General features: G+C 47.2%; 1 protein-coding gene across 1 annotated transcript in view; it reads left to right on the forward strand.

The window, feature by feature from the left end:
* The window catches only part of LOC115131840 (solute carrier family 12 member 5-like), a 107,429-nt gene that overhangs the window by 63,349 nt on the left and 29,660 nt on the right, over nt 1-14,420 (forward strand). The window contains exons 5-7 of the mRNA XM_029663867.2: nt 10,388-10,442; nt 10,952-11,082; nt 11,677-11,924. Of these exons, the coding sequence (XP_029519727.1) occupies nt 10,388-10,442; nt 10,952-11,082; nt 11,677-11,924 (434 nt within the window). The remainder of the gene's footprint in view (nt 1-10,387; nt 10,443-10,951; nt 11,083-11,676; nt 11,925-14,420) is intronic.

A 14,420-nucleotide genomic window follows, 5' to 3' on the forward strand; every position in this document is an offset into this window, starting at 1 on the left:
TTTCCTTCCTCATGATGCAATCTATTTTGTGAAGTGCACCAGTCCCTCCTGCAGCAAATTACCCCCACAACATCATGCTATCACCCCCATGCTTCACGGTTGGGATGGTGTTCTTTGGCTTGCAAGCCTCCCCCTTTTTCCTCCAAACATAACAATGGTCATTATGGCCAAACAGTTCTATCTTTGTTTCATCAGACCAGAGGACATTTCTACAAATGTACAATCTTTGTTCCCATGTGCAGTTGCAAACTGCTTTTTTTATGGCAGTTTTGGAGCAGTGGCTTCTTCCATGCTGAGCGGCCTTTCAGGTTATGTCGATATAGGACTCGTTTTAGTGTGGATAAAGATACTTTTGTACCTGTTTCCTCCAGCATCTTCACATGGTCTTTTGCTGTTGTTCTGGGATTGATTTGCACTTTTCGCACCAAAGTACGTTCATCTCTAGGAGACAGAACGCATCTCCTTCTTGTGCGGTATGATGGCTGCGTGTTTATACTTGCATACTGTTGTTTGTACAGATGAACGTGGTACCTTCAGGCATTTGGAAATTGCTCCCAAGGATGAACCAGACTTGAGGAGGTTTTTTTCAGAGGTCTTGGCTGATTTCTTTTGATTTTCCCATGATTTCAAGCAAAGATGGTAGGCCTTGAAATATATCCACAAGTACACCTCCAATTGACTCAAATGATGTCTGTTAGCCTATAAGAAGCTTCTAAAGCCATGACATCATTTTCTGGAATTTAAACTTCTGACCCACTGGAATTGTGATACAGTGAGTTATAAGTTAAATAATCTGTCTGTAATAATTGTTTGAAAAATTACTTGTGTCATGCACAAAGTAGATGTCCTAACTTACTTCCCAAAACTATAACGGCTACTAAAACGGCTGTATCAACAGATTAGTAGAATATATTTTTGTTCTCATTTCAGATATGAATAGCAGAGAAGTAGAGGAATATTTCATATACTCAAAGTTTTATCTAAGTCGTTGGGAAAGTGGTCAAAATAGCTGATTTGTGTCAAAAGTTACGTTGTTAGAGTGAATAGAATAGAATGCTGGGAGTCACAAAGTCACAATGAGAACTGTACAATGTTGAGGAAATCCCATGAAAGATTGACAAAAAGAATAGTTTAAAAATAAATTATATCAAAAAGTTGTATACAAGCAACTTAATCCAGACCGGTCTACACAGAGTTTCTAGCTTAAACGGTGGAAGAGGAGTAGCATTCGAAATAATAAAAAGAAGTGTGATGTTGATTTAAAGTGGGACGTTTGCTGTTGCAAGTCCCATTAATTAGGGCATTATCTGTGGTCCTCAGGTAGCATTACCACCTGATTAGGAGTCACTTAGCAGTGCCACGCCACCACGCCTTTTGGATAATGATGTACAGTTATCAAACGATTCATTCTTTTTGAACTACTCTTTGTACTGACTCGAGAGTTTGTACTGACTCGAGAGTCAGTACCCCCCCGACGCGCGGCTCCCGCAGCGCCGCCACCGGCCTCGAGGACGACCCGGAGGACGAGGCGCCGGGCGATCCGGGGGGAGGCGGTGGAAATCTCTCAGGAGAGAAGGGTCCAAAATGTCCCCCACCGGAACCCAGCATCTCTCCTCCGGACCGTACCCCTCCCAGTCCACGAGGTACTGTAGGCCCCCCACCCGGCGTCTCGAATCCAGAATGCCACGAAACGTGTATGCCGGAGACCCCTCGATGTCCAGAGGGGGCGGAGGGACCTCAGGCATCTCACCTTCTTGCAGGGGACCAGCCACCACCGGCCTGAGGAGAGACACATGACACGAGGGGTTAATACGGTAATACCTAGGAAGTTGTAACCTGTAACACACCTTGTTTATTCTCCTCAGGACTTTGAACGGCCCCACACACTGCGGCCCCAGCTTCCGACAGGGCAGGCGGAGGGGCAGGTTTCGGGTCGAGAGCCAGACCCTGTCCCCCGGTGCAAACACGGGGCCTCACTGCGGTGCTGGTCAGCGCTCCTCTTCTGCCATTCACCTGCTAACCTTAGCGAGTCCTGGACGGCTTTCCAGGTGTCCAGGAGCGCTGTACCCATTCCTCAACCGCAGGAGCCTCGGTCTGGCTCTGATGCCATGGAGCCAGGACTGGCTGGTAACCTAACACACACTCAAAAGGGGACAAGTTAGTTGAGGAGTGGCGTAGGGAGTTCTGAGCGAGTTCAGCCCAAGGAACATACTGTGCCCACTCACCAGGCCGGTCCCGGCAATAGGACCGCAGAAACCTGCCCACATCCTGGTTTACGCGCTCCACCTGCCCATTACTCTCGGGGTGAAAACCTGAGGTTAAGCTGACCGAGACCCCCAGTCTCTCCATAAACGCCCTCCACACTCTGGACGTGAATTCTGCAGTCTGCAGGGCCGTAGGGAGACCGGGCAACGGGATGAGACGACAGGACTTAGAAAACCGATCCACAACGACCAGGATCGTAGTACTTCCCTGGGACGGGGGAAGGTCGGTAAGAAAGTCCACCGATAAGTGTGTCCACGGCCGTTGTGGAACGGGGAGGGGTTGTAACTTCCCTCTAGGCAGGTGCCGAGGAGCCTTGCTCTGAGCGCACACTGAGCAGGAGGAGACATAAAATCTCACGTCCTTAACCAGCGTGGGCCACCAGTATCTCCCTCTAAGACTCCGCACTGTCCTCTCGATGCCAGGATGACCCGAGGAGGGGAGAGTATGAGCCCACCGGATCAGCTTATCCCGGACCCCCCTCGGCACGTACTGAGTCCCCACTGGACAGTTAGGGGGGGCCGGCTCTAACCGTGAGGCCCTCTCTATCTCCGCGTCCACCTCCCATACCACCGGTGCCACGAGACATGAAAGTGGAATGATGGGAGTTGGCTCAACGGACCGCTCCTCGGTATCATAGAGGAGGGACAGCGCATCGGCTTTGGTGTTTTGGGAGCCCGGCTGGTATGAGATGGTAAACCGAAACCTGGTGAAAAACATGGCCCATCTAGCCTGACGTGGATTTAGTCTCCTCGCAGCCCGGATATACTCGAGATTACGATGGTCAGTCCAGATGAGAAAATGGTGTTTCGCCCCCTCAAGCCAATGTCTCCACACCTTCAGAGCCTTGACTACAGCTAACAACTCCCGGTCCCCCACGTCATAGTTTCGCTCCGCGGGGCCGAGCTTGCTCGAAAACAAGGCACACGGGCGGAGCTTGGGTGGCACGCCCGAGCGCTGGGACAGCACGGCCCGACCCCCGCCTCGGACGCGTCCAACTCCACTATGAACGCTAAAGAGGGGTCCGGATGCGCCAACACGGGCGCTTTGGTGAACAGCTCCTTCAAACGACTGAAAGCTCTGCCCGCCTCTGCGGACCAACGCAAGCGCACCGGTCCTCCCTTCAGCAGTGAGGTGATGGAAGCGGCCACCTGACCAAAACCCCGGATAAACCTACGGTAGTAATTGGCAAACCCTAAAAACCGCTGCACTTCTTTCACTGTGGTCGGAGTCGGCCAATTACACACGGCTGTAACGCGGTCATCCTCCATCACCACCCCGGAGGTGGAAATACGATAACCCAGGAAGGAAACGGACTGTTTGAAAAACTCACATTTCTCCGCCTTCCAATACAGGTCATGCTCCAGCAGTCGCCCAAGTACCTTACGCACCAGAGACACATGCGCCGCGCGTGTGGTAGAATAGATCAAGATGTCATCGATGTACACTACCACTCCCTGCCCGAGCAGGTCTCGGAGAATCTCATCTACGAAGGATTGGAAGACGGCTGGACCATTCTTCAACACATATGGCATGACGCGGTACTCATAATGACCAGATGTAGTACTAAATGCGGTTTTCCACTCATCTCCTCCCCGGATACGTACCAGATTATACGCACTCCTCAGGTCCAGTTTTGTGAAGAAGCGTGCCCCGTGAAATGATTCCACCGCCGTAGCGATGAGAGGTAGTGGGTAACTAAACCCCACTGTGATGGAATTTAGACCTCTATAATCAATGCACGGATGCAGACCTCCATCCTTCTTCTTCACAAAAAATAAGCTTGAGGAGACGGGTGATGCGGAGGGCCGAATGTACCCCTGTCCCAGCGATTCAGCAACATATGTTTCCATCGCTACTGTCTCCTCCTAGGACAATGGATACACGTGACTCCTAGGAAGTGCAGCGTTCTCCAGAAGGTTTATTGCGCAGTCCTCTCGACGATGGGGTGGTAATTGGGTCACTCTCTTTTTACCGAAGGCGATAGCCAAATCGGCATATTCAGAGGGAATGCGCACGGTGGAAACCTGGTCTGGACTCTCCACCGTAGTCGCACCAACGGCAACTCCTATACACCTGCCTGAACACTCCTCTGATCACCCCTTAAGAGCTCCCTGTCACCAGGAAATCACCGGGTTGTGTTGAGCTAGACAAGGAATTCCCAACACCACTGGAAACGCAGGTGAATCTATAAGGAACAGACTAATCTGCTCCTTATGATCCCCCTACATTACCATGTCCAGCGGCACCGTAGCCTCCCTAACTACTCCTGACCCTAATTGTCGGCTATCTAAGGAGTGCACGGGGAAAGGTAGGTCTAACGACACCAGGGGAATCCCTAGTCTTAACGCGAGCCCACGATCCATGAAATTCCCAGCTGCGCTTGAATCGACTAGCGCCTTATGCTGTAGAGAGGGAAAAAACCCAGGGGAAAGAAGTTAACACATACATATGACCGACAGGAAGCTCTGGGTGAGTCTGGTGCTTACTCACCTGGGGTGATCGAGAAGTGCTCCGCCTGCCCTCCTGACTCCCAGACGAGTTCCTCCAGCACCGGTTGGCCGTGTGCCCTCGTCGACCACAACTGGTGCAGGAGGACACTCCTCCTCCGGTCCCCCTCGAAGCCGCCCCTCCTAACTCCATAGGGATAGGGGCAGGAGGGCTGGGAAGTGGAAACGACAGGACCTGATCCGAACGCCCGCGGGCAGCCAGCAGGTTGTCGAGACGGATAGCCAAGTCAATGAGTTCATCCAGTGTGAGGGATGTGTCCCAACATGCTAGCTCCCTGCGGACGTCCTCCCTGAGACTGCATCTGAAATGATCTATCAGCGCCCTGTCGTTCCACCCTGCTCCTGCGGCCAAGGTCCTGAACTCCAGGGCAAAGTCCTGCACGCTCCTCGTCTCCTGACGCAGGTGGAACAGTCGTTCACCTGCCGCCCGACCCTCTGGTGGATGGTCAAACACAGCTCAGAATCGGCGGGTGAACTCTGGGTAATTATCCCTCGCCGAGTCCGGACCATTCCACACTGCGTTGGCCCACTCGAGGGCTCGCCCAGTCAAACAGTAGATGAGGGCGCTCACGCTCTCCTCTCGGGGGGAGCAGGACGCACGGTAGCCAGGTAGAGTTCCAGTTGTAGAAGGAAACCCTGGCACCCAGCCGCCGTTCCATCATACTCCCGTGGGAGCGTCAGCCGAAGAGCCCCGGAGCCAGATGTGGTTGCAGGAACAGGAGGTGCTGAAGGAGGGGGTGCTGAAGATGAAGTGGGAAGGCCACTCCTCTCCCATCGATCCATCCTCTCCATCATTTGGTCCATGGCCGAACCAATCCTATGAAGAACGCTGGTATGATGGAGGACCCTCTCCTCCATCGATGGAAGAGGAGATGCGGCTGCTCCTGCTGATTCCATGTTTTTTTTTTTTTGGTGCGGGATTCTGTCACGGGATACTAGGAGTGGTGGGTTGGAATCAGGCGCAGAGAGCAGGGTTCAGTATATCGTGATTTATTCTCCTCCAAAAAACGGTCACGCCAACATACAGGGCGCATAGACCAGCCCAAACAAATGTCATTTGACGCCAAATGTTTTGTTGCCGTTAAACGTGTGTTTTGTAGGCTAATAGAGTTTACCCAGGATCGGATCCACTCTTTGCATCTGTGGACTACACCTCTCCGTTCTTCGTGGCCTTTCTCCGCTGGAGATCTGTTGGCGGATTAGATTGTCTGACTGACTACAACCTTTTTGTATACGGTATTTCATTTGTTTTGATGTGAGGTATACTGTGATGATTTATGTAGTTAGTTGTAGTTGAGGACTTAGTAAGAGTTGATACGCTTTAAAGTTCTGTGGTAAAATTATTGTTATATTGATTGTATGATTATATAGCTGGCGCCGACAGAGATGGCCGCCTCGCTTCGCGTTCCTAGGAAACTATGCAGTTTTTAGTTTTTTTACGTGTTATTTCTTACATTAGTACCCCAGGTCATCTTAGGTTTCATTACATACAGTCGAGAAGAACTACTGAATATAAGATCAGCGTCAACTCACCATCAGTACGACCAAGAATATGTTTTTCGCAACACGGATCCTGTGTTCTGCCTTTCAAACAGGACAACGGAATGGATCCCATGCAGCGACCCAAAAAAATGACTCCGAAAAAGAGGGAAACGAGGCGGTCTTCTGGTCAGACTCCGGAGACGGGCACATCGTGCACCACTCCCTAGCATTCTTCTCGCCAATGTCCAGTCTCTTGACAACAAGGTTGATGAAATCCGAGCAAGGGTAGCATTCCAGAGGGACATCAGAGACTGTAACGTTCTTTGCTTCACGGAAACATGGCTCACTGGAGAGACGCTATCGGAGGCGGTGCAGCCAGCGGGTTTCTACACGCATCGCGCCGACAAAAAACAAACATCTTTCTGGTAAGAAGAGGGGCAGGGGCGTATGCCTTATGGCTAACGAGACATGGTGTGATGAAAGAAACATACAGGAACTCAAATCCTTCTGTTCACCTGATTTAGAATTCCTCACAATCAAATGTAGACCGCATTATCTACAAAGAGAATTTTCTTCCATTATAATCACAGCCGTATATATCCCCCCCAAGCAGACACATCGATGGCTCTGAACGAACTTTATTTGACTCTTTGCAAACTGGAATCCATTTATCCGGAGGCTGCATTCATTGTAGCTGGTGATTTTAACAAGGCTAATCTGAAAACAAGACTCCCTAAATTTTATCAGCATATCGATTGCGCAACCAGGGGTGGAAAAACCTTGGATCATTGTTACTCTAACTTCCGCAACGCATATAAGGCCCTGCCCCGCCCTCCTTTCGGAAAAGCTGACCACGACTCCATTTTGTTGATCCCTGCCTACAGACAGAAACTAAAACAAGAGGCTCCCACGCTGAGGTCTGTCCAACGCTGGTCCGACCAAGCTGACTCCACACTCCAAGACTGATTCCATCACGTGGACTGGGATATGTTTCGTATTGCGTCAGATAACAATATTAACGAATATGCTGATTCGGTGTGCGAGTTCATTAGAACGTGCGTTGAAGATGTCGTTCCCATAGCAACGATTAAAACATTCCCTAACCAGAAACCGTGGATTGATGGCAACATTCGCGTGAAACTGAAAGCGCGAACCACTGCTTTTAATCAGGGCAAGGTGACTGGTAACATGACCGAATACAAACAGTGCAGCTATTCCCTCCGCAAGGCTATCAAACAAGCTAAGCATCAGTACAGAGACAAAGTAGAATCTCAATTCAACGGCTCAGACACAAGAGGCATGTGGCAGGGTCTACAGTCAATCACGGACTACAAGAAGAAATCCAGGCCAGTCACGGACCAGGATGTCTTGCTCCCAGGCAGACTAAATAACTTTTTTGCCCGCTTTGAGGACAATACAGTGCCACTGACACGGCCTGCAACGAAAACATGTGGACTCTCCTTCACTGCAGCCAAGGTGAGTAAGACATTTAAACGTGTTAACCCTCGCAAGGCTGCAGGCCCAGACGGCATCCCCAGCCGCGCCCTCAGAGCATGCGCAGACCAGCTGGCCAGTGTGTTTACGGACATATTCAATCAATCCCTATACCAGTCTGCTGTTCCCACATGCTTCAAGAGGGCCACCATTGTTCCTGTTCCCAAGAAAGCTAAGGTAACTGAGCTAAACGACTACCGCCCCGTAGCACTCACTTCCGTCATCATGAAGTGCTTTGAGAGACTAGTCAAGGACCATATCACCTCCACCCTACCTGACACCCTAGACCCACTCCAATTTGCTTACCGCCCAAATAGGTCCACAGACGATGCAATCTCAACCACACTGCACACTGCCCTAACCCATCTGGACAAGAGGAATACCTATGTGAGAATGCTGTTCATCGACTACAGCTCGGCATTCAACACCATATTACCCTCCAAGCTTGTCATCAAGCTCGAGACCGTGGGTCTGGCGGGCTGTATCACCGCCTGGTACGGCAACTGCTCCGCCCACAACCGTAAGGCTCTCCAGAGGGTAGTGAGGTCTGCACAACGCATCACCGGGGGCAAACTACCTGCCCTCCAGGACACCTACACCACCCGATGTTACAGGAAGGCCATAAAGATCATCAAGGACATCAACCACCCGAGCCACTGCCTGTTCCCCCCGCTATCATCCAGAAGGCGAGGTCAGTACAGGTGCATCAAAGCTGGGACCGAGAGACTGAAAAACAGCTTCTATCTCAAGGCCATCAGACTGTTAAACAGCCACCACTAACATTGAGTGGCTGCTGCCAACACACTGACACTGACACTGACTCAACTCCAGCCACTTTAATAATGGGAATTGATGGGAAATGATGTAAATATATCACTAGCCACTTTAAACAATGCTACCTTATATAATGTTACTTACCCTACATTATTCATCTCATATGCATACGTATATACTGTACTCTATATCATCGACTGCATCCTTATGTAATACATGTATCACTAGCCACTTTAACTATGCCACTTTGTTACATACTCATCTCATATGTATATACTGTACTCAATACCATCTACTGTATCTTGCCTATGCTGCTCTGTACCATCACTCATTCATATATCCTTATGTACATATTCTTTATCCCCTTACACTGTGTATAAGACAGTAGTTTTGGAATTGTTAGTTAGATTACTTGTTGGTTATTACTGCATTGTCGGAACTAGAAGCACAGGCATTTCGCTACACTCGCATTAACATCTGCTAACCATGTGTATGTGACAAATAAAATTTGATTTGATTGATTTGATTTGATGATTAATACTGGGTTTACGCTACACTGAATGAACGGACAAACATTGCGTGACAGAAGTCACTTGAGTTCCCTGAACTCTACCTGGCAGGACTCTTTTTAGGTCCGAGGTACAGGACATTTCTGGAGGTACCAGAACTCATTGTGATATTATTATATATGTGTATGTGTAATCATTGGTGTTGCTAATACAACCCACGCAAAAGAATATAGTTGTTTTTGAATTTCTTTCCAATGTTTTAAGGGTTTATGAAAAGTTTATTTCCATCCTGACTTTTACATAAGTCCTTTGTATTGGTGTAGACTTGACGGACCAGATGGGACTCATTCCCTCCCAAACCAAAAGGAGAAACCAATGTTTTCTCTGGTAGGCACAACCTACCTGGCACCCCTATAAATAAGAACCTCAAGTCAAAACCGTTACAGTATGTTGTCATGATCGATCATCAGCCAAATAGCTAAGAAACTGTTTGGAACCATCCTCCCAAAGTTCATATTCATACATATTCATCACAAACAATATAGTATTAAGGTCAGGCACCACAGGCTAAAATTACAATTTTGGTCCATTAACATTAGTATTTAAAAAAAATAGAAGTAAAAATGTCAAAAAGTTGATGAAAGTGTATACTTTTGTTGCTTAATTATACTACTATCATAAAAATGTATTGAAGTGTCACCACCTGTAAATGGACATACATGCATAACTTCAATGCTCACTACGTTGAATCACACATAATTTCATAGAGAATATCATAGCAACTTAGTTTGGAGAGATGGGGATTGGGTCTAAATTGGTGTTTGGCATTTGCTAGTCTAAATTCAATGTACTTATCTTTAACTGCCATTTTCCAAAAGGCAGACTCTTCCCACATGCCAAATCCTTTTTCTCAGCCTCAGAACCATCTGCATTCATCAAAGGTTGTGTATTTATCACTAGACATGTTCTCCAGACTTACACTTCGGGAATTGTTGGTATGATGTCAAAGTTTTATTCTAGATTTTTTTTTAAATTGCACCCAGAGTGCAATTGAAATGTAGATGAAAAACATAATTATCCACAATCTCCTATGTGTATGTCCTGGAGTGTCTTAACAAAATGAAACCAAAAGGCTGACATCATTCAGGGTGAAGAAAAAAAGCATTATATTTGTGTCCACATTCAACTGGTAAAAGTGGACTGTGATATGATTAAAGGACTATAATTCCTTTGTTCGGGTGTGGTGCCTTGACTTACACTGTTTCACTAAGAATCAGCACTCTACAGCTGAGGGCTAAAACAGATGGAACTGCTCCATTTTTAAAATAGTGCTATCTCCCCTCTGCCTCCTCTCAGACCATGCTGACAGCTATCTCCATGAGTGCCATCGCAACAAATGGAGTGGTGCCAGGTGAGTGTGTGTCACAGGCACACCTTGGTGCGTGCATGAATGGACGGTCTGGGTGACGCATGGCAATCTTGTTGTTTTTTCCCCAACCAGTTAGGTTTTCACATCTGATATTTCTCTGGTCTGTGATAGGACAGTTAATGCTGGCATGGCTAAACCAGAACCACACTGTAATAGCACCCCTTCTATCATCTGTACAAAGTATGAAAGTGTTGAAGTGTGAAAGTGTGAAACATCAGAAACCTTTCTATTTCTATTCGGAAACTCAAACTATTCTGTGCCTATCCATAGAGTCATGATACTGTATAGAAAGGCTAGGGCTTTTTTCATGATAAGCTCTAACATGCCTAAGCAATGTCTATGCAGCAACTATATTTCTGTTGACAAACTACTACTTCTGCATATTCAAGCCCGAAGTCTTTAGACTAACTGTATGTGCAGACCTGGGGTTTATCATTGAAAACAATATTGAGCAAAAGAGGAATGCCAATGGCTGTGTTTGTGTCTTTCAGCCGGCGGCTCCTACTACATGATCTCCCGTTCCCTTGGCCCTGAGTTTGGCGGAGCTGTCGGAATTTGCTTCTATCTAGGAACTACTTTTGCAGGTGCAATGTACATCCTTGGTGCCATCGAACTTCTGCTGGTAAGGAAAGATGATTGCTATTATTTTATTGTTTTGTTTGCTATCTGTTTTCTTTCCGCCTGTACCTTGTGTCTGGCGTTTTATTTTGGGGGCAATGCACATGCAACATTGATGAATGCAGGAGGAAGATGTTTGTTCTTCTGCCTACAGATTGTGGTGCAATAGATTATGCCAAAAATTATCCATTAAATACAATCAATTAAGTTGTTGCAATTCCTGATAATATCTCAATTATAATTGATTAATCAAGCAAGCTGTCACAGTCACAGCAAACTGTTCATTTGTTAGTGCCTTGTCTGTGCCATTATAATGATATAAAAGAAATCCATTATCCATTACATGTATATGTTTTTTCCAATGTTTGAGATAATATTTGATATCTATTCCCACACCCTCTCACTCACTCCCTGCTTCCTTTTTTCTCCTCATCCCTTTCTGTCGCTCGCTCCCACTCTCCCTCCATCCTCGTCCCACCATGTCATTTTTAACACACCCTTTCTCTCCCTCCATCCTATTCTTACTATCTTTTCTCTTCCTCTCTCCTTTTCCCTCCACTTCCCTTTCTCTCTCTTCCTCCATCTTTCCCTTCTCCAGATCTACATCCTCCCCCAGGCAGCCATTTTTAAGATGGAGGGTCTGGAGGGTGCTGATATGGAGGCAGCGATGCTGAACAACATGCGTGTATACGGCACCATTGTGCTCAGTTTCATGGCCACGGTGGTGTTTGTGGGGGTCAAATATGTCAACAAGCTGGCTCTGGTCTTCCTGGCCTGCGTCATTCTGTCCATCCTGGCTGTCTATGCTGGGGTCATCAAGACGGCCTTTGAACCCCCTGTTTTCCCGTAAGTTTGACCTGACTGAGCCTTGTGCTGGTGCATGCTGGTGTCCTTTACATGCTCTCCCATACACATTGGTGCTTCCAAAACGTTTTCCTGCTGTTGCTCACTTACACCCAAACCAGACAATGACCCTCAACATGGGGGCCCCTCAGGGGTGCGTGCAAAGTCCCCTCCTGCACTCCCTGTTCACTCATGGCCGCACACGACTCCAACACCATCATTAAGTTTGCGGGCGACACAACGGTGGTTGAGCTGAACACCAATGACGATGAGACGACCTATACAGAGAAGGTTAGTGACCTGGCAGTGTGGTGCCAGGACAACAACCTCACCATTAACATCAGCAAGACAAAGGAGCTGATCGTGGACTAAAGGAAACGGAGGGCCGAGCACACCCCCATCCACATTGATGGGCTGTAGTGGAGCATGTTGAGAGCTTCAAGTCCCTCAGAGTCAATATCACTAAGGTCCACACACCCCAACACAGTCATGAAGAAGGCACGACAAAGGCTCTTCCCACTCAGGAGGACTGAAAAAATTCAGCAAGTTATACAGCTGCAACATCAAAGAAAGGTCCTAAAAATTGTCTCTACCCAAGTCATAGTCTGTTCTTTCTGCTACTGCACGGCAAGCGGTACCGATGCACCAAATCCGGAATCAACAGGACCCTCAAAATCTTCCACCCCCAAGCCATAAGACTGTCAAATGGTTATCCAATTAAAGCTACCCAGACTATCTGCATTGACCCTTTTTGCACTAACTCTTTTAACTCATCACATATGCTGCTTCTGCTAATGTTTATCATCTACCCTGTTGCCTGGTCGCCATATCCCTACCTATGTGTACATATCTACCTCAAACACCTCGTACTCCTGCACATTGACTCGTTACTCGAACATGAGTATATTGCCAAGTTATCGTTACTCATTGTGTATTTATTCCTCATGTTATTATTGTGCTATTATTTCAAAAGGTTCTCTCTGCGTTGTTGGTAAGGGCCAGTAAGTAAGCATTTCACTGTCGGTCAACACCTGTTGTTTACAAAGCATGAGACAAATAATATTTTATTTGTTTGGATTTCAACAACACGTTGCTTGTACGAGCGTTCCAAAATAAATTGACTTGCACATGTTATTCAATCATTTCCTCCACACTCCTTGCGCGCGTCTGCAGAGCCGGGCGCTAAAATGTGAATGAAGAGATAGCAGAACAGCGTGGGTAATTGACAAAGAAGACAACAGAGCTTACCAACTTTTTCAAATTATCCTTCATATAGAGGTAAGACGTTTTGATTTCATAATGGAAAGAGCAGGTTCTTACAAGGTTTCTAAAACACATACAGTGCAAGTCAAAGGTTTGGACACTATCAGAACTCAGAATAAGACCCAGATGCAGACAGCTAGAGTCACAGATTTATTGACCCAAACAGGGGGCAGGCAAAAGATAGGTCAAAGGCAGGCAGAGGTCTGTAATCCAGGGTAGAGACAATAAGGTAAAGAACAGCAGGCAGGCTCAGGGTCAGGACAGGCAGAAGTTCGTAAACAGGTCAGTCAGGCAGGTAGAGCTCAACAGGCAGGCCCGGGGTCAGGTCAGGCAGAATGGTCAGAACTGGGGAAACTAGGGAACAGAACTTGAGAAAGCAGGGAGCCCGGAAAACAGACTGGTAAGATCTGACAAGACAAGACGAACTGGCAACAGACAAACCGAGAACACAGGTATAAATACACTGGGGATAATGAGGTGGATTGGTGACACCTGGAGGGGGGTGGAGACAAGCACAAAGACAGGTTAAACAGATCAGGGTGTTACTACATGACTCCATTTGTAATTTTTCATAGTTTTGATGTCTTCACTATTATTCTACAATGTAGAAAACAGTAAAAAATAGTGTTAAACAAATCAAAATATATTTTATATTTGAGATTCTTCAAAGTAGCCACCCTTTGCCTTGCTGACAGCTTTGCACACTCTTGGCATTATCTCAACCAGCTTCACCTGGAATTAATTTCCAACAGTCTTGAAGGAGTTCCAAAATATGCTCAGCAATTGTTGGCTAGCATTTCCTTCACTCTGCAGTCCAACTCACACCAAATCACATCAACTGGGTTGAGGTCGGGTGATTGGGGAGGCAAGGTCATCTGATAAAGCACTCCATGACTCCCCTTCTTGTTCAAATATCCCTTACAAAGCCTGGAGGTGTGTTGAGTCATTGTTCTCATGAAAAACAATTGATAATCCCACTAAATGCAAACCAGATGGAATGACGTACCGCTGCAGAATGCTGTGGTAGCCATGCTGGTTAAGTGTGCTGCAATCTCTGAGGCTGGTAATTCTAATGAACTTATCCTCTGTGGCAGTCCTCATGAGAGACAGTTTCATCATAGCGCTGAATGGTTTTTGTGACTGCGCTTGAAGAAACTTCAAATATTTCTTGAACATTTCCATGTTGACTGATCGTCATGTCTTAAAGTAATGATGGACTGTCGTTTCACTTTGCTT

The sequence above is a fragment of the Oncorhynchus nerka genome, linkage group LG7 (assembly GCF_034236695.1).
Source record: "Oncorhynchus nerka isolate Pitt River linkage group LG7, Oner_Uvic_2.0, whole genome shotgun sequence".
Taxonomy (NCBI): Eukaryota; Metazoa; Chordata; class Actinopteri; order Salmoniformes; family Salmonidae; genus Oncorhynchus; species Oncorhynchus nerka.